This window comes from Daucus carota, chromosome 8 (assembly GCF_001625215.2).
Source record: "Daucus carota subsp. sativus chromosome 8, DH1 v3.0, whole genome shotgun sequence".
Classification (NCBI taxonomy): domain Eukaryota; kingdom Viridiplantae; phylum Streptophyta; class Magnoliopsida; order Apiales; family Apiaceae; genus Daucus; species Daucus carota.
Window position 1 is genome coordinate 15,706,949 of NC_030388.2, and position 24,862 is coordinate 15,731,810.

A 24,862-nucleotide genomic window follows, 5' to 3' on the forward strand; every position below is an offset into this window, starting at 1 on the left:
GCATGTTCCTATATATATCTTTTATTCTCTTGCATACAATATATATCGGTTATTAGATAAATAATTAAAGATTTACAAGAAAAACTCAGTTTTCGAAGTATGTTGATTTGTTTCACAATCGCATGTAAAACATTAATATATTTTTTGTATCATAAGATTATTTAGTTGTATTATGTTTTTAAATACACACACATGGAAATAAGATAAGGTATTGTCATAAATATGAATTATAATATAATTACTTTATTGTTTTATATCTTTAAAAAAAATACTTTTTAATTGAATATATACACTTCATTAAAATTTTGGAAGATGTTAATAATTTTTAAGTAATAACTTATTACTAAAAAAATAAAATATAATTATAAATTTACTCAAAATATCCAAAATCAATAATTCCTATAGTATCATCAAGTGGAGTCTCAAATTCAAAGACAGGTCTCCTTGAATGAAGATCAAATGTTATTCTTGATTTTAAAAATCATCATTACACTTAAAAATAGCAATCTTCTCACCTAGCCAAATGTGGGTACTCACTGAAGTTAAACTCAATTCTTATGGGTGACTTTGAGCCTATGAGTTAAAACTTATGTAATAGCATGAGTAAGTAATTAAAAACTCAAAAATTAATTAAAATAACTAGATATGCGATCCATATATCATGAATAAGATAAAATATATCTATCTTATAAATTTAGAGAATTCCTAAATCAAAATATCTGGCCAAAATTCGAGGGATAGACTAGTCAAGAACTAATTCAACGGTTCGGTCGCTTTTAATCAAAAGCGACCGAAGAAAGTTGGTGGCTTTTAAGAGGGCAGCTTTTAATTTTTCAGTATCTTTTATAAAAAAGTCATCGTCTGGTTGGTCGCTTTTATAAAATTTTGGATTTTTCCAATTCACTTCTTATTTTGCTCAAATTTTGAATCTCCCGCCAAAACTAAATAAATGCTACCAAAATTGGTGGAATTTAATAAGCCACCACTGCTTCTTCCGGTCGCTTTTATATGGTAATTTCACAAAAAAAAAATTTGTTTATTTTTTCGGCTTTTAATTGGTGACTTTTGGCCAATTTTCTTGTAGTGATAGCATCTACGCAGTTTCCTCAATAATTAAATTGAAAATTTGATACTTTATTGAAAATAATATACGAAACTAATACTTAATAACAAGCCAAGTTAAACATGTAAGATCAATAATATATATATATATATATATATATATATATATATATATATATATATATACTCAAATATTACCCTATGTAAAAATAGATGTACATGGATATAATTATAAAAGTGGGGAGAACACTTTGCCTCCTCGTTACTTTGAATAATGTAATGGAAAATAAGTCAGTAAATTTCTAGAGGATCTTGTTTAAAAACTCATTCAACTAGCACATCAGTTTCTTTCAATTAAAGGTAACTAAAATGAGTCATGATAACTCGTAAATTCATATTTACATAAGATCAGCTCACTTATCTCGGGATACTAATAATTTTTTTATTGATAAAAATATATTTACTATATATTAGTATTACGTTCCTTGGCTATGTTCGTTAGAATAATACATCAATGTACAGATTTATTAGTTATTATAACAAATAACTAGGCTAACAATAATGAAGGATTGGTGTGAGCAACTAATGATGGTCAGGAAAATAATTTCTTGTTGGATGTTTGATTATATCGTGCGAATAGTGCAGGTAAGATAAAGAGAATAGAATGTGTTTATAATAATAATAACTCTTCAACTTATCTATCAAATTACATAACAGCCTTATTTATACTGATAGGTGTACACATAAATATAGTAATTTTTCATATACCACCAATATTGGTGGTTTCTATTGTACTACCGTGAATAACTTATTGGTTTATATTTAATAGTATACAAACCTCTTATTTATTTATTATTTACTAAATAATAAAGTTCTTCAATATTTAACACTCCTCCTTGAAGAACTTCTTCTGTATGCCAAGCTTATTCCTCAGATATTCAAACTTTGCTTTTGGAAGTGGCTTTGTAAACATATCTGCTAGTTCTGTACTGCAGTGAACTAAGCTGATTTTTCTTCTATTTTCAGCTTCTCGAACAAAGTGGTATTTTATCTTGATATGCTTCGTCTTTCTATGTTGAACTGGATTTTTTGCAATAGCAATTGCCGAAGTGCTATCACAATATATCGTAGTAGCTGAGTTTTGTTTTTCACCCAATTCTGATAGTATCCTTCTAAGCCATATTGCTTGATTTACAGCTGCACACGCTGCTATATACTCTGCTTCAGCCGTTGATTGTGCAATTGTATCTTGTTTTTGGATTAGCCACGAAAATACACCATTTCCAAGTGAGAACACATATCCTGAAGTGCTCTTCATATCATCTACTGATCCTGCCCAATCACTATCTGAATATCTAATAAGTTCAGGCTCTTCAGTAGGTTTGAACCATATTCCAAAGTCTGTAGTAGCTTTTACATAGCGAAGAACTCTTTTTACTACTTTCATATGTAGTTGTGTTGGTTTCTGCATAAATCTAGACAACATGCTTGTGGCATACATTAAGTCTGGTCTTGTAGCAGTTAAATATAATAAACTGCCTATTATACTTCTGTAACGTTTAAGATCTACTTCTCCTGAATCATCATCCTTGCTCAATTTTTCATTTTGAGCAATAGGAGTAGAGATTGGACTGCATCTTTCCATGTTGAATTTTTTCAAGATATTGGTAGCATACTTCTTCTGATAAATGAAGATTCCATCTTTAGATTGGTCAATCTCCATTCCAAGAAAGTAATTCATCTTACCAAGATCAGTCATTTCAAACATCTTCATCATGTTTTCTTTTAATTCTTTAATCATTGACTGATTGCTACCTGTGATAATGAGATCATCGACATAAAGAGAAATAATTAGTATATCGGATCCTTCTACTTTAGTGTATAAAGTAGCTTCATTTGGACTCTTTATGAATTTCTGTTGATGAAAGTATCTATCAATTCGGCTATACCATGCCCGTGGTGCTTGTTTAAGGCCATACAAAGCCTTCTTCAGTCTCAAGACTTTATCTTCTTTTCCTTCAATTATTAATCCTGGTGGTTGTTCAATATAAATTTCTTCCTCCAAGAATCCATTTAAAAAAGCAGATTTTACATCGAGCTGGTATATCTTCCACTTACGTTGTGCGGCAAGAGCTATAATTGTCCTGATTGTATCCTGTCTAGAAACAGGTGCAAAGGTTTCATTATAATCAACACCAAACTGTTGTGAGTAACCCTTTGCCACTAGTCTTGCCTTGTATTTTTGGACTAAACCATCTGGATTATACTTGATTTTATACACCCACTTCACGCCAATAGTATCCTTATGCGGTGGTTTATCAACTAATACCCATGTATGGTTCTTTTCTATCATGGATATTTCTTTTTCCATTGCATCTCTCCATACTTTATGTTGAGCTGCTTTCTCATAGTTATTTGGTTCGTTTGAAACAAAATAACAAAATTGGACCTGTTCAGGATCAAGATCAGGTACTTGTTCAGTATTATTGTATAACTCAGACAGTCTTCGAGTTTTTTGTGGAGGTGAATCCGAAAAATATCATATTCATATCTTGGTGAGTCTGGTTCATCTGAACTACTCTCAGACTCCTCCTCGACAGGTTCTTGAGGTTGACCAACTATAACTGGCGTTGGTTCTTGTTGAAATGTTTCAGTAATAACATATTTTTTGTTGATGTCATTATTCTTCCAATCCCAAGAAGCATCTTCGTTAAATACAACATCTCTGCTGACTTGAAGTTTGTTATTTTGTGGGTTGTAAACCCGATATCCCTTGCATTGTGAACTATAGCCAAGGAAGATTCCTTTGTCAGCTTTGTCATCTAGTTTGTGCCGCTTTTGACTAGGCACGTGGATGTAACATATGCATCCAAATATTTTCAAGTGAATCAAGAGGTGTTCGTTCTTTAACGGCCTTTGTTGATAACCGATTCTGAAGATAGACTGCCGTATAGACAGCTTCTTCCCAAAACTTATTTGGCAAATCTTTTTCTTTTAGCATTGTCCTCGCCATCTCCATCACAGTTCCGTTCTTCCTTTCACATACACCATTCTGTTGTGGTGTATAAGGAACAGTGAGTTGACGGTGTATACCTTCCATTTCACAGAACTTGTTAAATTCTGATGAGGTATATTCCGTTCCATTATCACTTCTTAGATTTTTGATCTGACAACCGCTTTTCTTCTCGACATAATTCTTGAATTTATTGAAAATTTTAAATACTTCTGATTTTTCTTTCATGAAGTATACCCATGTCATGCGGGAGTAATCATCAATAAAGAGGATGAAGTACCTGCTATTGTCGAGTGAAAAAGTTCTCATGGGACCACACACATCTATATGTATTAACTCTAATCTCTTTGTTGCTCTCCAGGCCTGACCAGATGGGAAAGGTTTTTTTGTCATTTTTCCCAACTGACATGCATCACATACATCAGTAATTTTTGAGATTAGAGGAATCCCTTTGACCATATTTTTACCTGAAAGTAGCTTCAAACTTTTTGAGTTGCAGTGCCCGAAGCGTTTGTGCCAAAGCCATGTTAGCTCGTTTGCATTGGCCTGCATGGACCTTTCTTCAGTTTTATATTTCCAGTAAATCGGAAAACATTTCTGTTGCATTTTAACACTAGCTATGTTATTTCCCTTTGGATCATATATAGCACATATGTCTCTTTCAAAATGAATTGAATATCCATTTTGCATCATTTGAGGAACACTGAGTAAATTTTGATCAAGATTTGGGACATAGAGAACGTCTTTGATTTGCCTTTCTCCTTTCTTTGTTTGAATAGAGATGGTACCTTTACCTTCAGATTTCACCATTGCTCCATTGCCCATTCTAACTGGAACTTTAATAGAGGAGTCTATCTCGGTGAAAACATGAGAGAGTTTGGTCATATGATTAGTACAACCACTATCAATAAGCCAAGCGTCCTTCTGATCTGTTGCATTTTGACATGCATAAAATAATTTGTTCTCATCTCCCGCTGTCTCTGATATACTTGCTTGCTGATTTTTGACTCTACATTCCTCCTCGGAATGGTTGAATTTTTTACAATAAGTGCATTGAGTTTTTCCCTTATACCAATAATTCTTTTCAGCATGATTTGTTTTCTTGCAAATTGAACAGAGAAAATTTTTGGCTTTTCTCTCAGATTCTTTGACGTTGTTAAGAATCGACCTTCTAGGTGCTCCTCCTTTTCTATTTTGCTTGAAGGATGAAGCTTTGTGCCTTGACTGAAAAGCTCATTCACCTGCTGTTTCACTTCTTCGTGACATCCTGTCTTCGTGAATTTGCAAAGATGCAATCAACTCTGATATGCTTAACTGTGTGAGATCTTTTGATTCTTCAATTACAGTCACAACTGTATCAAATTTTTCAGATAAGGTAACCAACATTTTCTCAACAACTCTTTGGTCGGTTATACTTTCACTGTTTGATTTTAATTCGTTCACCAGTTTAATTACTCGAGAAGAGTAATCTTTAACGGTTTCTCCATCTTTCATTTTGAGATTTTCAAATTCACGTCTAAGAGATTGAAGCCTTATAGCTGTTGTTTTTTCGTTTCCTTCGAATTCTGCTTTTAAGATATCCCACGCTTGTTTCGCTGTAGTTGCATTCATTATTCGGGGAAATATTGTGTCTGTTACTGCAAAATGGATTTTGGCAAATGCCTCAGCATCTCTTTGTGGCCAGTCAACCTGTGTTGATGTAGATGTGCTCACAGTCTCCCCATCTTTAGGTATGCCATTTTCCACGACATTGCATAAGTGTTGGGTTGCTTGCAGGACAACTTTCATTTTAATACTCCAGAACTTATAGTTTTCTCCATTGAATATGGGAATAAGTTGCTGTTGAGAAAATGCCATTTTTAAGTATTATATTGCGGAAGTATAGGCCTTCTGATCTTGAGGCTCTGATACCAAATGTTGGATGTCTGATTATATCGTGCGAATAGTGCAGGGAAGATAAAGAGAATAGAATGTGTTTATAATAATAATAACTCTTCAACTTATCTATCAAATTACATAACAGCCTGATAGGTGTACACATAAATATAGTAATTTTTCATATACCACTAATATTGGTGGTTTCTATTGTACTACCGTGAATAACTTATTGGTTTATATTTAATAGTATACAAACCTTTTATTTATTATTTACTAAATAATAAAGTTCTTCAATATTTAACATTTCTACTTCTTCTCACTTTAATAATTTCGTCAACTCTAAGCAAGAATTCGATTCAATAACACTGGGCAGGGAAGCAATAACCTTTTGTCTCCATATAAAATTAAGTGTGGGTAATATCTAATTTTATGAATTTATAAATGATAGGAGTTAGATATAATAATTTTTATTCATATATATAGAGTTTTATTATATTAGAATAATTGCTACACAGTTATGACATGAGGATGTCTAAGGAAGCGTCATCTAAGCTGACTAAGTAGAAAACCCATAATTAAGACATCGTATTAAGTGTGTGTTAGTGTGCGTGTTTTTTTTATTCCACATATAAACCTCTTAATTTTAGAACCTTAGAACCTTCAACAATATTTAATTCCATGATTAATGTAAACTTTCTAAAATTATATGATTCAACCATATAATTTATAGGCTTGTACTGCAGTGTATTTGTATAAAGATTTTAAATACAAAATACTATGTCATACTGTTGCGGAACATATATTAATATGATAGAAAATGATTTTATAATGCAATATTTTTGTAGGAAAATACGAATGAGATGGTGCGCAGGAACGAAACCAGAAAATACTTGGGATATGATTTTCGTCATAGATTAATAGCAGTTACAAGATGACTTCGTGACTGGTTTTTTCCTCTTCCTACTCAGTCTTACAGGGGAGTGAAGAGATGGTTTTGATATCAATGGAGATAGCGGCATATTCTCATCTTCTTCCCTTTTCAACATTTAAATCTATTTCTTTGTATTCTTCTTCAACATATCATGTTGTTGCTTTTAGAGGAGGGTCTTCATCGACAGGGCAAGGTACGTGGAAGCACATTGAAATTGAGAGACGTTGCAATATCTTGAATATTTGTGTGGGGTGGTGGAAAAACATTCAGTGAGCTCATTGGTGGCGGCAATGGTGCTGAATAACTTGGCGAATAGGGGGTGAATTTCTTGGTGAAGATAAGGGTTCAGGTTCTGAGGAAGTGGGTTAATGGGTTGCGAGTATTTGAATGGTGCATCAATGCCTGGAGGACATCGAAAATACGGAAAACCGAACTGTGTGGGATCCAATCAAGAAGGAGGCTGTTTTCCCTCACCAATGATCGCATCTTCTCGTAACCGTTTTCTTGCCGCTAATGGTCGCTTCTCTTTCGGACTAGTCACCTCCCCCAATGATGGCGTCTTCTACAGGTAAGTTCTGTGTGAATAATACCACGGGCTAAGGTACTCTCTCAAACTCACACACTATTTTCTATATTGTGCACTAAGCGGGGGGTCTCTTCATGGAAACAACCTCCTTACTCGGAGGGTAGGGGCATGATTGCGTGCATCTTACCCTCCCCAGACCCTACGGGATATACGGGGTATGTTTGGTTTGGTTTGGTTATATATAGTTATTTTCTAGATTGTGAAAACAAGATGTATGTGTGTAACAATTAATAAAAACAATGACAAAGGAACGCACGTTAAGAGCTTCCTCTCTCTTCTTCAAAAGATATGGAGATACCGTGTTTTAAAGAAATAACACATCCACCCTTACTGGCTACAAACTAGGAAACACAAAAACACCTACCTTCTTCAACAATCTCCACTGCTACAATTATTCTCTCATGCTCCTAAAAATAGTTTGCTCACTAATGACTTAATCAAACACTGGTTTCCCACATGTTTATATAAAACGTAAATAAAAACATAAATAATGAGTTTAAGATTAATTTCAAGACTCTCTTCCCCTTAATCTTAAACTCGACTGACAAGTTTCTTGTCTTAGAGTAGCTTTTTCATTTTCTCAAACTTAATTGTTGACGGAGCCTTGGTCTCCATGTCTTCATGCTAATTATCACTAAACACATGCATGCTTACACTACTGATCAAACTTCTATTGCTAATTTAAGAGTTAACTTCAAAACGCATCCTCTAGTACAATGATCAACACACTCCCCACCTCTATGCAGGCTTTATGGTGCACCTGTGACCACCTTGTAGTCAAGGGTTGTATTGTCCATTGGCCTCTGGATGGTGCAAGGATGACTTTCCAAAGGACTCGACTTGATACACATCAGTATTAGTGTAAGAGTGGAGTGATGTATTTTTCTAGGAGGAAATATAAATGTATTTTGATCATAGTTATTTGGATGGTATAAGTTGTGAGAAAAACTGGTATTACTGTCAGGGATGATGTAAGGATGACATTGGGAACAGATATTGAACCAAAAGTATTTGAAGGATAAATAAGTTGATACACCTCATCACTATCAATATAACTATAAAAATTTTGATTGGGAAGAGAAGATATGTTTTATGATCAAACTTTCTTTGAGCAGAACTCATGTCTTAAAGATATTGTTTCTAGGATAAATTTATTATCTATGGTGTTTACATTTTTCCAAGTTCTTAATATATTCTACACCTAGAGGTTATAAAAGAAGTAAGGTATAATATTTTTGTAGTAGAATTTTCAGAATATATATGATATCTTTCATTTGGCATGCACCTTTGATTAGCTAGACACCTTGGGAATTGATAGTTAATATACACACACACACATACATACCTACATACATGCATATATATATATATATATATATATATATATATATGTATGCTAGCGATCAAATACAAACCGATTTTTATATATAAACTAAAAAAACAGTTTCAAAATCATTATATATATTTACCGGAATCACTAGTTTATACTACATTAATCACTATTTTATACAACAAAATGAGCAATTTTATTTGTCATAATTGAGAAAATCTACTTATATTAATTATTAGTGGTCGATTATTGATAATCAATTGTACATATGGGAGGTCCATCATGATAGTAAGTGATGAGAGGAAGTGTCTCCCATAATGATAGTAAGTGATGAGAGGAGGTGTGTGATCGTGATAAGTAGTGAAGAGTTGTGGTGAGTTATGATGATAATGTGCGGTTGCTATTAGTAATCGCGTACTATGGTGACAAGTTATAAAAAGTGGCAAAGGTGGCAGGAGGTCCATCATTGGTGAAGTTGATATATTATCATATATGTTGTATATACATTAATGTGGGAGTATATGTTATATATAAAATAGTGATTTATGATGTACAAACTGGTGATTTTTGTAGTTAAAAATAAAAATAGTGATTAAAAATTGATTACGATTTTTTAATTTATACCCTAATTTGGTTTGCATTACACTAACAGTGTCCCCCTCTCTCTACATATATATGATATCTTCCATCTCCAATCTATCTTTTATTTCAAAACTTGTAATTAAAAATATGTTTTTATTATTCATTTGTACTCACATTCAATTAATTTGAATTCAGTTTGGGTCCACACAGGATACTTATAAATGTATCTACTTTGCTATTTTCAAACGTCAAAACATATAAGAGATATAGGTTGTAAAATATTATATGATTATAAAATTTGGAGTAATCTACACTTTGCACCCCATAAGTTTAAGCGCGCTTTCGATTTGGTCTCAAACAAAATTTCTTGTCAATACGCACCCTATTGTTTAAAAAGCGTTTCGATATGCACCCCTTTGATTCCGTCAAGTTGACTGTTAAAATTAACGGCTATGCAGGGGTAAAATAGTAAATTTGTATGAAAAGAATCAGTAGAAGGAAGTCTACAAAATTACTGTTTTACCCCTACAGCCGTTAATATACAGTCAACTTGATGGAATATGGTCAAAGGGGGCATATCGAAGCGCTTTTTAAACATTAGGGTGCGTTGACAAGAAATTTTGTTTGAGACCAAATCGAAAAAGCGCTTAAACTTATGGGGTGCAAAGTGTAAATTACTATAAAATTTAATAATATTTATCTATTAATAATTTCTTGTATGGACATTTAATTTTATTATAAATTAAAGAGTTAATATCTTTGTATGTAGTTTTCATAGGTTTATTTTCTTTGAATATTTACTTGTGAAGTTTGTTGTACAAGCAACCAATGCCTTATTTATTATTAATATTAATATAATCTATTTTTTTTTACAAATATACCTCTACTAGTAAAATCATCACAATATGATATTTATTTTATTTGGATATATTTAGAATTATATTATTAATCCAATCTTCAAAATATATATTTATCAGGTATATTTAGAATATACTTTGAAAATCATATATTTCAAAATAGCGTGAGTATATGACATACATACAGTCATCCAACAAATTTTAAATTTTCATTCTTTTAGTGAACCAAAAAAAAAAAAAAACTATCTCCGTACTTACGATAATATATTATATCAATTAAATGTGTTATATAAACTTGGAATATTTTAAGTTGATATTTTATTAAAGTTAGTTTATATAAATTTAATATATTTAACATATATATATATATAACTATATATATATATAATATGTGAAAAAATATCCGTGCAATAAAATAATTGCTCCATCTTGAAAATGGTCTTAAAGTAGATATTTGAGTGTTTTTAATTTGTTAAGATATTAGTGTAGGTTGATTCAATGTTTAAATAGCAATCACTATTGTAATATAAAAGGAAAATGTGTTGCCAATCTCAAGTTGTGGCCCCACACTCGGACTCATTGTTGGGTTCACTATTTTTTGAAAGTTACAATTACTTTAAGATAACAAAATTTTATGTTCGTGATTCGTGAAGGAGAATAAAATGTTTATCTTTACTAACATATATTTTGTTATTGATTTAAACAAACTCAATGTTACCTTAGCTAGATATTTTAGGACAACATAAAGAAAAAACATAAAAAGAAGTTCATTTGCTCGTTGTCCTAAACTTTAATTTTATGGTGCAGTGATGTTTGTTAGACTATGTAGTAAGGTGCTGCATCATTGGAAGCTTGTATATATCTTTGTTTTCTGGAAAGTTTTTTCATTCAAATGATAAGATATTTTAGAGTTTTATTTTTTGTAAAATGGGCACTAATTGAGTACCTAATAACACATCTAATCCTTTTCAAGGGATATTAGTATGAGTTTAATTTATTGGTCAATTGTTCATTACCAATGTCATACCTTCTCAATAAATATTATTACTAATGTCTAATGTATAAGTTCAACTATTCTTGTGAACTTCATTTGTTCATCCAATTTTTTGATTTATTTTATATTTTATAATAATTTATTTTTTCATTTTGTGCTAGCTAGGTCCGTAGACAAGTACTTTAATGATATAATTAATAAATGATATTTTTTAATGTGACCTACTTATTGTTATGAGTGTGTTGGAAATTTTATAATTATTTTAGTATGTTAGGATTTTATAAAAACCTTGCTATTAAAGGAGAAATCCATAATTATCTTCTGTAGTAAGCTCTACACAACATCTGTATTCTCTATACATTACTAGTTCTCCTATTACTTTTACTTAAATATATGACCTTGCAAATGTTAAAATATTTTTAATTAGGAGTTAAAGAATTTTAATTAGAATAAAATTACAAACTATGTTTTGAAATATTTTATTGGTCCGAATATAATAGAAAATGAGTTTTTGACGCGAGTATATATATGTTTAAATATAATAATAAATGAATTTATGTTGATAATATGATAACGCGCACATCATGGGTCAAGATGTGTCACATACACTAATATAATATAAACATGAGTAAATAAAATAAAATGATGGGCGAAAATTGGTCGGCATAAAGGTCATAGTTCTAAAATTAAAACAAAAACTACTAATTTTTATTAAAACCCAGACTTATGTTATCCGCTTAACTTTGATAAAAAAATGTCACAAATAACCAAAAGTCTAACATATTTTGAAAAATTAATTAAAGTCTATTACAATTCAGTCTTTACAACCAACTCAGTGGTGAATCTAAAATCATATATAACATGTTCACTCAATTGGTAGCCATAGTCTTTCATGAGTTCGTCTCTAGAATTGCACCATCTTCGAAATTCACTGAAATGATTAAACTAAAGAGAACATCAAGAGTTAGCAAAATATGATTGATAAGTATAAATAATTTTATCACACATGACATAAAAGAACTACAACATAATCAAGCTGAAACAAGGATTAACTAATTGTCAAAGATAATGTATGCCACTATCGACTTTCAATTTCAATTTAAATGAAAAAGATTTTAAATCATTAAGATGCATGTGGTGAGTGAATGATCTTCTAGTAAATAGGACCATGCACACACTTGAAACATGTGGCAAACTAATCTATTCATGTATCCAAGGCACTTGAATGCCTAATTCTTAAAAGTTCGATCAATGTCTCAAACTCTCATAACATATTCCACTTTAGATAACAGATTTCGAAAATAATCGATAACTTTAAATGCATCACATTTTAATAAAAAATTCATTACTTTTTTCACTTTTTTGAAACACAACAAAATGACATATTTAGGGTAAATATCATAATTCATAACACTAAAAATCGTAATAAGCAACAATAATACTGAGAAAGCTATTTCATAGGTTAATCAAGTTTAAAATGCTCTAATGGAACAATTAAGAAGCTAAAAAGATAAAGAATATCTATATTTAAACAGAGGAAAATCACTAATTTGTAAAACATGTTGACAATTCTGAATTATAACCATTTGAAATTTATAGTGAAGTCAAATCATGAACTATTATGACTTATCTTGAACTCAATGAAAGTTGTCGACAAGAGAATGAAACAGTACTATATCGAGAACTCAAACTAGCTTATTGATAACTAAGAATGTGAAAGAACCATATTTATATTCTCAACTCAAAATATAAATTAATAACTCAAAATATATTTTTCTAAAATGTTGAACTTGATCAAAACAACTTCCTATAAGTAGATCTGAACTTATTGATAAGTAACATAATTTTCATAAAGTATGAAACATACATGTCTATGAATGGCTTATAGTAAACTCTACCAGAAAACATGTCATGAACTCCCAAATGGCATGGCTATTTACAACACACTTTATTTTCATTTATGCGGGTGTAATAAACTTATATCAACATATATTAAAGTCATTGATATTAAACAAAGTATGGAGATATCACTTATATAGTTTGTACTTACTCATTCAAGGAGGCTTTGGTTTCCTTATCCCGCTCAGAGTTGAGGAGGAACACTGCCACCTGCCATAAGATTGAATTGATAAAGGTGTTAGTTACCGCCAATCAAACACACTTTAATCAATTCTCAAATAATTAAATATATTTCTAATTAAGTAGTTTAATTATAACTATAATGACCAAGAAACGTTTTCCCACCAGCAGTTTGTGCGGACATGAATATTCTCACCCTCTGCCATCAAAATAAAACAATATTACCAAATCAAAATGAGTACAATAACAATTCAATTTAATCAAAATATTGAAACCAACCTGTAGATGACTCTTAATGTGCTCAGTTGTCAACCCCCTCACATTCATTTTCTTAAGGATAGCTTTTGGGGTGGCATCTACAAAAGTAAGAAAAATCTATGATAATAGCCAAAATATAAAAAATAAAAGAACATTTATAATAGGAAATATGTAGTATTATTGATAAAATTGTAATATATTTCAGTGATCAAATAATAACTAAGATAATGGAATTAAGTAGAATAGAAAAATTGTGATTGGTCCCAACATTTTAATTACCATGGAAGTGTTTAATTGTTTTTTTCAATTTCTTCAACTTTTCAATGGGGGCACATTATAATGAAAATTCATTATATATATGTAATTTGGATAATTTTCTCAAATTATGTGACAAATTTAATTCAAGTTGATGTGCTCATAATATTTTTAGAAATAAAGAAGACTTGGAACTTACTGGAGACTCCTCCTAGTTGGCTAATTGCACTGAGAAATTCGGCATGCAGCTCGGGAGTCCAGTGTAAGCGGGGTTTATTGCCAAAATGTTGAGTACCATGACCAACTCCCTCCCCACCTCTATGTAGATGCATGTGTTGCTGGTTAGATCTTGAACAATCATGGGTTGATTTATGGCAACTTGATGGTTCTCCATAGAAGCTTGAACAATCATGGGTTGGTATTGCTGATTAATGGCTTCAGGTTCTCCAACAGATACTCCAACTGTGAGAGGTGGCTGGGGTTCATTCACAGCATGATATTGCCCAAATGAATCTGAAGTCATTATTTGTTGGTGCCCAATTGAAGCCTCAAAATTCATTGGACTGTATCCAGTTTGATGGTAGGACACTGATCCTGGTAAAAACTGGGGCCCAGACTCCTGGTAGTTGGATCCATGGTGCACCTGTGACCCTGGAGTAATCAGGGGTTGGTTTAAGGATGACTCTCCCGCAGACCAGACCTGATTCACATCATTATTAGTGTATGAGTAAAATGATGTATTCCCATAGGAGGAAAGATAAGATGTGTTTTGATCAAAGTTTGGATGATATATCTGGTAAGAAAAATTCGTACTACTGTTTTGTGGGGGATGATGTAAAGTTGACTCAGGAATGGAGATGGCTTGATGGTGAACTGAATTGTGACCAAAACTATTTGAAGGATAAAGAGATTGATACACATCAGTATCAATACAACTAGAAGAATTTTGACCTTGATGTTGTACTGAATTGGGACCAAAACTATTTGAAAGATAAAGAAATTGATACACATCAGTATCGATATAATCAGAAGAATTTTGACCTTGATGGTGTACTGAATTGTGACCAAAACTATTTGAAGGATAAAGAGATTGATACACATCAGTATCAATATAATCAAAAGAATTTTGATGATGGTGTACTGAATTGTGACCAATACTATTCGAAGGATAAAGAGATTGATACACATCAATATCAATATAACTAGAAGAATTTTGACCTTGATGGTGTACTGAATTGTGACCAAAACTATTTGAAGGATAAAGAGATTGATACATATCAGTATCAATATAACTAGAAGAATTTTGACTGGGCAGAGAAGACATGTTTTCATCAAACTTTCTTTGAGCATAACTCATTTTTTGGTGATACTCATCTAGGATAATTTTTAATATCTATGGAGTTTACATCTTTCTATGGTCTTAATACAGTCCACACCTACAAGTTACGGGTATATTTTTATATTAAAAAATTCAAAATATCAATTAGTATTAATAATTTATTAATTGGACACCTTCTAGATTCATCAACGTTCCATCTGGCATCCACCTCTCACTTCAAAACTTATAATTAAAAATATATTATATTATTACTCATTTTTACGCACATTTAATTAATTTGAATTCATTTTGGGTCCACACAAGATAAATGTCTTACAAATAGTATCTACCTTGTCTTCTAGCTGGCATCCACTTTTTATTTCAAAACTTATGATTAACAATATACTACTAGTGTTCATTTTTAATCACATTATTTTAATTTGAATCCATTTTGTGTCCACACAATGTAGCTATCTGACAAATGATATATACCTTCTCGATTTTGAAAGGTCAAAACATTCAAGACTTATAAGTTGTAATTTGTCATATAATTATTAAAATTTAACAATGACTTATAAGTTGTCTTATGTATTTACAATAAGTTATTATCATAATAATATACAAATTAATAATAAAAATGGTGTTATTGTTAATAACAACATATTTATTATTAATTTGTATATTATTATTATAATATATTATATCAATTGAATGTGTTTTATAAAGTTAAAACATATTAATTTGATATTTATTAAATTTATTGTATATATATTTAACACACACACACACACACATATATATATATATGTATGTATATGTAAAAAAATATTTGTGCAATGAAATAATATAGCTCCAGCTTGATAATCGTTTTAATAAAGAAATTAAGAAAAAAGTATAGTTAACACAAATATCTAATTTTTCAACTAATATGCTATTACGATATTTAATTAATAAGATTATGATTTACTTAAAAAATTTAGAGTTTAATTTAGAATACATGTTTAGAGTTTAATTTATAACTTATCGATATATATCACTAATGAATGGCTTCAGATTTTCCCCTTAGCGAGACTTCATAATTTGGAACGCACGCCCTCAGATCACATACCAATATCTTTGTAGTCCCCAAGGAAAGCAATGAAAAACCAAGGCAGAAATAAGAGCTTTTGCTATGAAAATGCATGGCTCCCGGAACCTATGTGTTTTTAATTCTACATCAATTCTAGATCAAAGAGAGGTTTTTTCTTGCGATAACGGTCGAAACAATTATGGTTGCAAGCTAGAGACAAAAATAGTCCATACTTTCATAGCCCGGCAAGTGCAAGAAGAAGGTAAAACTACATACATAAGTTACAGAATTCTTATGGTGATTAGGTGCATGGACTGGAATGAGGGGCTTGCAGACGGGACCGGATGGGATGACACCGAATTCCTTTCAGAGACATTGGTCTATTGTTGGGAATGATAATGTGAAATTGATATGGAAATTCTTTCGAGATGGAGAATTATTTAATGGGCTTAACAAAAAAACATTGTCCTCATCCCAAAAAAGAAAAATCCATCTCAAGTAAGTTATCTTATACCGATCTCATTGTGCAATGTACTGGTCAAAATTATTAAAGAAGTTGTGGCTAATAGATAGAAGGGATTGTTGGAATTGGTAGTGTCGGATAACCAAAGTGCATTTATCCCCAGGAGACTCATATCGGACGATATTATGGTTTCATACGAGGTTATGCACTATATGAAAAGGGAGAATTCATGAAAAGAAGGATACATGGTGTTAAACTTGACAGGAGTAAGGTGTATGACAGAATCGAATGAAATTTCGTAAGAGCAATTTTGACTAAAATGGGCTTCAAGAAAAGGTGGATTCATCTGATGTTACAGTGCATCACTACTATTTCATACAAGATTCAAGATTGTGCATGGACCAAATGCCATGGGGCCACCTATTCCCCCTAGTAAGGGATTCCGACAAGGCGACCCTTTATCACCTTATCTATTCATTCTTTATGCGAAACGGTTGTCATCTTTGATGAATTATTACATGAGTAAGAATTGGTTCATGATATGAAAGTATGTCGTCAAGTCCCGATCATATCATATATGTTATTTGCAAATGATATTTATCTGTTTTGTAAGGCGAACGAGGAGGAAGCCTAGAAACTAATGGAGATGTTAGAAGTATTTGAAAAAGCTTTAGGATAGAAAGTGAGTAACGACAAATCCTCTCTGCTTCAGTTCTAATGTGATTTAGTATAACCGATCAAGGGTATGTTAGGTCTTGTTAATGAAGGAAAATGACAAGCAAAGAAAATATCTCAGGTTGCCTAATATTTTGTGTCGAAAAAGTCAGCAATTCTGGGTTTCTTGAAGGAGGAAGTGATCAACAAGTTTAGAAGTTGGGCAACCAAAAACTGTTTCGAAGGCGGGCCAGGAAACCAGGAAATTTTGAACAAGCCGGTGGCTCAAACTCTGTCATCTTACGCTATGAGTGCGCTTTTCCTACCACTCGAAGTAACTAGAGACATTAAAAACACAGGTATGAGGACCCTATTTATTGTACTCTAAAATACTCTAAAATAACTCTAGAAGATCAGGTTGATGAGGACCCTATTTATTGGATGAATGAAAACACAGGGATCTTTCGGTGAAGAGTGTGTACAATATGATTCAATCTGCTCTGGCATGCTCTTTCTGAATGTCTACCAACAAAAATGCAGTTAGCTAATAAGCATGTTCAGGTGGATAAAAGGTGCCCAGTTTCTTTGCTTGGAGATGAGTCGATCTTTCAGAGTCTTGTATCCTTTTCTCTAGCAGCTCAGTGTTGGAATTTTGTTTGGCCCAATCATCATGCTGATAAGGATTGAGACTTCTACAGCTAGCTGGACCGCATGTTCAGTAGTTGCAGCCATAATCAAAATGCTATCTCCTAATGCTCTGTTCCAATCATTGAAGAAAGGGGATAGAGCCTCAAATTGGGTTAGACCTCAAGAGAACACAACAAAGGTAATAGTAAATAAATTATCATTTACAGACCCAGCGGAGTATGGTTTTGGTTTAATTATCGGAGATTCGACAGGTCAGTTGGTCGAGCCATAACAAAATGTTACTCGGGGATCAACAGTAGAAGTTGCAGAGGCAATGGCTGAAAAAGGAAATATTTCATAGATAAATCAGAAAAATTGGCCACGGGTGAAGCTGGAATCAGACTACTTGTGTAGGCGATCTGTAGCAAGGTTCTAATGTGTTCGAGGTTTGGTCAGATTATCAAGACTTGTCGTAGAAAGATTGGCTGTCTAAACAAAGTTTCTTTGTAATTATGGTAGCCCATCAATTTGCGAGGGCTTAATATAAATTCACAGATTGTAGGTTGAATAGGAATAATCTTCCTCCCGAGTTGAGAGAATTTATTTTGTCGTAGTTATAAGTTGTTAAATAAAATCTCTCATTTTTCGTCAAAAAAAGTATTGACGATTCAATTTTATATGACAATTAAATTGCTTGTTCTATTTATATTATGATTTGACAATCATTATTAGTATAGTGTGCGGGTGTTCGACCAGGTTAAAAAACCTAGATTTTCACTTACAAGTCATAATCAAATTACTCGTACCATTCATATAAAGAAGCAATAAGTCCTAAGTTTAGACTCGTGACTTATTTTTATTTTTGAAATTTGACTTAAACAATTGTATATCGTAACTGTAAAAAATAATTCGTCATATTTTAATATTATATTAATAATTTTTATACATAATAAAGTTGTAAATTTTAAAAAAAATATCAAAACAGATAAATTAAAAATTATTTCTTACTTAAAAGTAACTTTTATACTCAAAAAAATATTTTTTTAAGTTAAAAAAATGATCATATAGATATTTAAAGGGACTTAAGAACTTTAATAGAAAAATGGCTCTAGATATCACAAATTCTAGAAGTAATGCCCACAATAAGGGAGTTGGAAAAAATGCCCCTCAATTCCAATTAGTAACGTCTGATAATCTAGTATTTTCAATTTAGAATGAAAACGCTAGATCGTGTAGCGTTTTGGTGTTTTAACCCCAGCAAAAACGCTACACAATGTAGCGTGGGTGTTGGCCCCAAGTGTCACTATTTAGCAGCAAAAGACCTCTATTATCATTTTATCAAAAAATGCCCCCAACTGTCATTTCAAAACGTAACTTCGTGTTGTGTTAACAAAAACGCAACTTCAAGTCGTGTTTTCTGTTGAAAACGCAACTTCAATTCGTGTTTTCTGTTGAAAATGCCACTTTAAGTCGTGTTTTAAAGGAAAACGCAACTTTAAGTCGTGTTTTATTCAGAAAAACCAAAACACAACTTTAAGTCCAAATGACAGTTTGGGGCCATTTTTTCAGAAAATGACATTGAGGTCCATTTAACTTAAAATAGTGATTTTGGACCTTTTTCCATGTAGCGTTCTGGTTAGAATTAACCTAAAAAAGGCTACATACTAATGTTCGGTTCTTTTAACTCTAACAGAACGGTGGACGATGTACCATTTTCTAGGAATATCCAAAACGCTACTTTTAACTCTAACAGAACGGTGGACGATGTACCGTTTTCTATGAATATCCAAAATGATACAGGATGTAGCGCTAATAAATGATATTTGAGGCCATTTTCTCGAATCTTGATATTTAGGGAATTAATGATGAATATAGTAATAATGAGGGCCAACACCTACATTAATATGAGTACATCAGAAACTCCTCGTAGATACAAAAGGAGCTATCGCAGATTTGCAGTATATAAGAAACTGAATAGAATCCAACTACACAGCATGATCACATTTGGTGGCCGGATTTTCAAACATATTATTGGAATTTTAAGGCGAATTGCTGATCAATTGGCAACATCATTTCCCGTATCTGCACTGATAGTACTACTAGTACAAGTTGTGTTGACACGCACAATCAGAGGACTTCTCACAAAGTGAAAACCATCAAATAGTATAATCTCACCAAAATTAAACCTTTCTTGAGATTTCTTCGTCGGTGTGAGAGTAACATAGTATGACAGTTCATCCTTAAAGTAGGAGAAGATCAACACACTAGGCCATACCGAAACTTCTACCCCATGCGGCTTTACAACACTAGCAAAATATATAGCAGTTTTCTTGATAGAAACGTTACGTACAGTTCTTTTTATGGTTATTTGGGATTGAAGATTCGATACCATAATCGAGGGGAAGTTGATGTTATAGGCCTTTTTGCTACCTTTTGGACAGGTTGCGCTGGAAATTTTAGACAAACTAACAATTCTTCGGATATGGCCTTCGGTGTAGGCAATGCTGCAAAGGTACATTATGTAGTCGATGGTGGTCATGTCATAGACCAAACCAGGATCCATGGCTTTCATGGGGTTTATGTGACCAGCACCAATGTCAAATGGATCAGATACTTTCATATGTCCGCCGCCTAGAATGGTGTCGTGGGTTGTGTCTTTTGTGTAGGCTGATGGCATGGAATGAATCATCAGGAGGGTGCGTATATATTTGATTGAAAAACAATATGAAAATATGTATTTATAGATTATTTGCTATCTCCCATGCCAATATTTATTAGATTCCAAATTTAAATATCTAACAAAAAATGTTTAGTCATGCATGTTAAAATATGGGATAAGATTCATTTGGGGCTTTCCTCTAACACCTTAATATTTTAGATGAAGTGGTTCTCGACATGGTACGTATGAGAGTTCTGATTTGGCGGAAGTCCTACGTCACAATAATAACTAACTATTCCGTGCCAGAAGATTATTTACGTTCACTATTTGCATGCATTTTGAGACTCCTATAAAGTATAGTTTCATAACGTTTATTAATGTTTTTTTTTAATAAAGGTTTAAACGTCAAACTTTTATTGATGAAAAAAATTAAAAATATATATATTATGTAACTATACTTTATAGGTGCCTCAAAATACGTACCAAAAAGTAACGTAAAGAACGTATTGGGACAGGGTGTATTGAACACAAGCTGATTGTATTCAGGTTTTGTAATCAAGATTATTGACAATTACTGCTGTTAACTGTTAAAGCTCAGTATTGTTTACATATTGCAAATTATGATACTTAATGTCGTCGTCACTTACCTGTAGTCAGGATAGCAGATTTTAGTGCGGCAGGGGACCAGTCTGGATGCAATGACTTGATAAGAGATATGACACCGGAAACATGAGGACAAGACATGGAAGTTCCGGCTTGGAAATTCCATTTCACAGTACGTTTATCAAACAAAGTTGGAGGAGTTTCTGTAGGCCATGCTGCTAATATTGTTACTCCTGGAGCTGTTATATCTGGCTGCGATTGTTTATTCATAACAATTGCATAAATCAAATTATTTCATGATATGATCCATGATTCATCACACATCAACAGAATTGTTTTTAACAGTTGCCGAGTTTTTCAGTGTTTTAAATTTATTGTCATGCATTTTTACTCATTATCCACATAGAGGTAAAAATATTGAAGTAACAATAATACCTTAAGTACATCAGGTGTTATTGAGCTTGGACCTCTAGAAGAAAAGTATGCAGTAATTGGGGCTGGAGACTTCTTAATAACCGTTGTGCTTGGTGATATCCGGATCACCGGTGTCCTTCATTTCAAAGCAGTTGATCATTATATGGTTTGAACATAAGAAATAACTTTAGTTACATACACTAACATATAATATGATTTTACTTACTGTTGGATATATCTGCAATTTTATCCAGCTTAAAATGAAACCAACATATTTTTAAGAGCCCTGATCTAACCTGGTCTATAAAATTTCTAGTAGTCGACGAGTTACCTTTGAGATTGAGCAAGATAGTGAATGATTTTAGTCCCCTGAATGATATCGAGATAAACGGTAGGCAGGATAGAAACATCAACAGTCTGTAAGGTAGGAGGCTCAACTAATATTAAGCCAGATGCATTAGCTCTCCATGTTGCCACTTCAGCTTCCAAACTCACATCCGATCCTTCGGTTGAAAAGCATAAGATAATTCTCCCTGCGGCTGATTTTCTGTTCCAGTTCTCCAGTTTGCACTCCCTACACGTTTATGTTTTGTAAATATTTCTAGAGAGCATTAAGCCTTTATATTATTGTTTGAGGAATAATTTAAGAGGACCACCGCAGATGCTCTAACTATGTCACATACACACACACAAAGCTGGTAGCATATGCTGAACATTTACTTGAGTTTTGCACATTTGTAGCAAAATTTTATAAGATCAAGGGAGATTGGAAGATGGTACCCAAATTCAAAGTACTTTCTTGCTGCGGCAAGTCTTCCATTTATTGGTTTTGTGATCAAACTTTCTCCCTGTGAAATTAAAATATGTTATCACTCAGCCGGAGCTTGAAAACCTTATTACCCCATAAATCTGTTAATACCAAGGTAGAGTTATATATAATTTAAAGTTAAAATCAATAGTACGACAACTACCATAAGAACAAGATTGTCGTTGTCCAGCACAATCTGTGTCGGGAAATTGCGGTCAATCGAAGCAGCAGCCACACAGATGCTCCAAGGAGACACATTTTGCACCAAAGCAGGAGTCGGACCATCATTTCCGGCCGAGAAAACAACACTCACGCCTTTCTGCGTGGCATGAAACGAGCCAATGTCTGCACTCGACTCAAAAAGCGGATACAGTGGAGGTGAAAGTCCCAGTGAGGCAGATATGACATCAACACCATCGCACAATGCATCATCAAAAGCAGCCAGTATATCCGCCTCGGTGCACTTGCCACCATCAGGCTCATAGTTCCAACATATTTTGTACACAGCTAGTCTGGCCTTAGGATTTCCTCCTCTAGCAATGCCTTGTGCAAAACCAAGAAAACTTGCATTTTGTACAATGGAGCCGACAGCAATTGAAGCTGTGTGAGTTCCATGGCCTAAGTAATCTCTAACTGATCTGTATTCGGTGGATGTATTGAGTTTTCCATACTCCTCCTCGAAGCCTTTTAGATAGTACCGAGCTCCAATCACCTTCTTGCTGCAGTGAACAGAAGGATCAAATTTCTGACCTGCGCAGCATTTTCCTTTCCATCTTCTTGGTATCGGTTTCATGCATTCCTCTTCTTTGAAACTGGCAGACTCAGGCCAGATACCTTGTACATAATCAAACAATATTTTAGTACATTAGTTCAATAAACTAATGACAAATCAATTATGTCTTGGGGATTGACAAATCAAACATCATTGGATTAAATATTTTGATCGGTATACCAGTATCAAAGACACCAACAATAACATCGTGGGAACCGTAGACGGATTGTTGTGGAGTTGTCAATAATTTAGGAGTCATGTAGTCCAACGGAAGGCCCATGAAATCCCAGCTTCTAGTTGTATGCAACTCAAGTGTCTTGCTTTTAAACACTGATACCACTCCTTTAATCCCTACAAATATATGGTTATTACTATTTTTCATTAAGCTAAACAAAAGGAAGTCCTTAATGTAAAAGAATTTCATATGTTGAGACTAAGCTCAATATGTTATGTATGCATGAATGTAAAGGTTAACTGATGATTAGTGTGAACCAAAATATTTACCCGACAATCTGGTAGCCTGAGTTGAATTAAGCTTGGCCGAAAACCCTGAGAAGCTGTGCTTGTAGCTATACAGCATAGATTGCTTTGCATCTGCCTCACTAAGACATTGAAAGATCAAGTAAAACCAAAATAGTGTAAGGTACAACATACCTGGTAGATTCAAAAACCAATTTTTTGGTTACGATAAACATATACATAAAAAACGCGAAAATGCATAACCTGTCGAATACAATGGTAAGGAGTTGGGAATGGTAGTGGGAAGTGAGGAGAGGATCATTGACATGGTTGATTTGTCCTAGATAAACTATATAGACCTGCATTCATAGATTCACAGGATACATATATACATACTTTTTAGGTGAAGCTAATGGAAAAATACTAACTTCTGTCTAGAAATAAATTGAAATCGAAAGACAGCAGGAAAAATAGAACGCCTTTTCTCATAAATACACAAGTCCAAAATATTTTTTGTAAAAATACTATATCTTTTTCAAATAATTTGCAAAAATATCAAAATTTTGAAAATGTTTGCAAAAATACTGCAACCATACTTGCAACCCCCTGCGGGCCAAGTAACTGAAGTGCATCTGGTTGCATCTAATTGCATATCATATTTTTGCGAATATTTTCTACAAATTTTGTATTTTTCCAAATATTTTCAAAAGATAGTAAAATCGCAAAAAAAAAAACTTTGAAAAAAGTAATAGTTTTCATAAATTGCAAAAATAGAAAGCATATTTACAGAAGTGGATGCCGAGTGAACCAGAGACAGTGAAAGCAGAAACGAGAGTCTTCCAAAATACTGAAAAGCAGTGGCCATTCTAGTGCTTCTTAGTCCCATGAGAAAAAAGCACAGCTGAGTTGAGCCTTTATATAGCTGACTGATTAGAGAAAAAGCACAGCTCCTTGTAGTTTTAATCAAGCACCTAAGGTTGCTAGTCCAGTAGATGATTCGTATGCTTAAAGGATCACTCATCGGTGCAACTTGCAACACTTCTGACAATCTCTTATTAGATGAATATATAACAATATTCTTCATTTGCTTCCAGGCTTCTTTTAATGCGATTGCCCTAAATTTAAGGACACATGTCTCCCATTGTTTTTTCCCTCGCTTCTTTCACCTGCACTCTGCACCTTACTTTTCCT

At 32.8% G+C, this 24,862-nt stretch overlaps 1 protein-coding gene across 2 annotated transcripts; it reads right to left on the minus strand.

Annotated features, from left to right (window-relative positions):
* Positions 1–19,787: 19,787 nt before the first annotated feature.
* On the minus strand, positions 19,788–24,545 carry LOC108198931 (subtilisin-like protease SBT3.18). 2 transcript variants are annotated; one of them, XM_064082493.1, is made up of 10 exons: positions 24,459–24,545; positions 23,936–24,030; positions 23,717–23,814; positions 23,393–23,554; positions 22,604–23,274; positions 22,413–22,480; positions 21,964–22,206; positions 21,654–21,768; positions 21,263–21,470; positions 19,788–20,623 (listed from the first exon to the last, which is right to left on the minus strand). In XM_064082493.1, the coding sequence occupies exons 1-10, from the start codon at positions 24,534–24,536 to the stop codon at positions 20,013–20,015; spliced, it is 2,349 nt and encodes a 782-aa protein (XP_063938563.1). In that variant the 5' UTR covers positions 24,537–24,545; the 3' UTR covers positions 19,788–20,012. The 2 variants fall into 2 exon arrangements, with proteins under 2 accessions (XP_063938563.1, XP_063938562.1); XM_064082492.1 differs by having other exon boundaries at positions 23,393–23,563.
* Between the last annotated feature and the right edge of the window lie 317 nt (positions 24,546–24,862).

Bases quoted from the DNA above. Each gene is read 5' to 3' on its own strand.
- LOC108198931 (XM_064082492.1), bottom strand. From the start codon at position 24,536: ATGGCCACTGCTTTTCAGTATTTTGGAAGACTCTCGTTTCTGCTTTCA. The intron at 22,481-22,603 runs GTAGTTGTCGTA...TTAATTTCACAG, and splicing joins ACGACAATCTTGTTCTTATG to GGAGAAAGTTTGATCACAAA. The intron at 21,471-21,653 runs GTATTATTGTTA...AAACAATCGCAG, and splicing joins TAACACCTGATGTACTTAAG to CCAGATATAACAGCTCCAGG.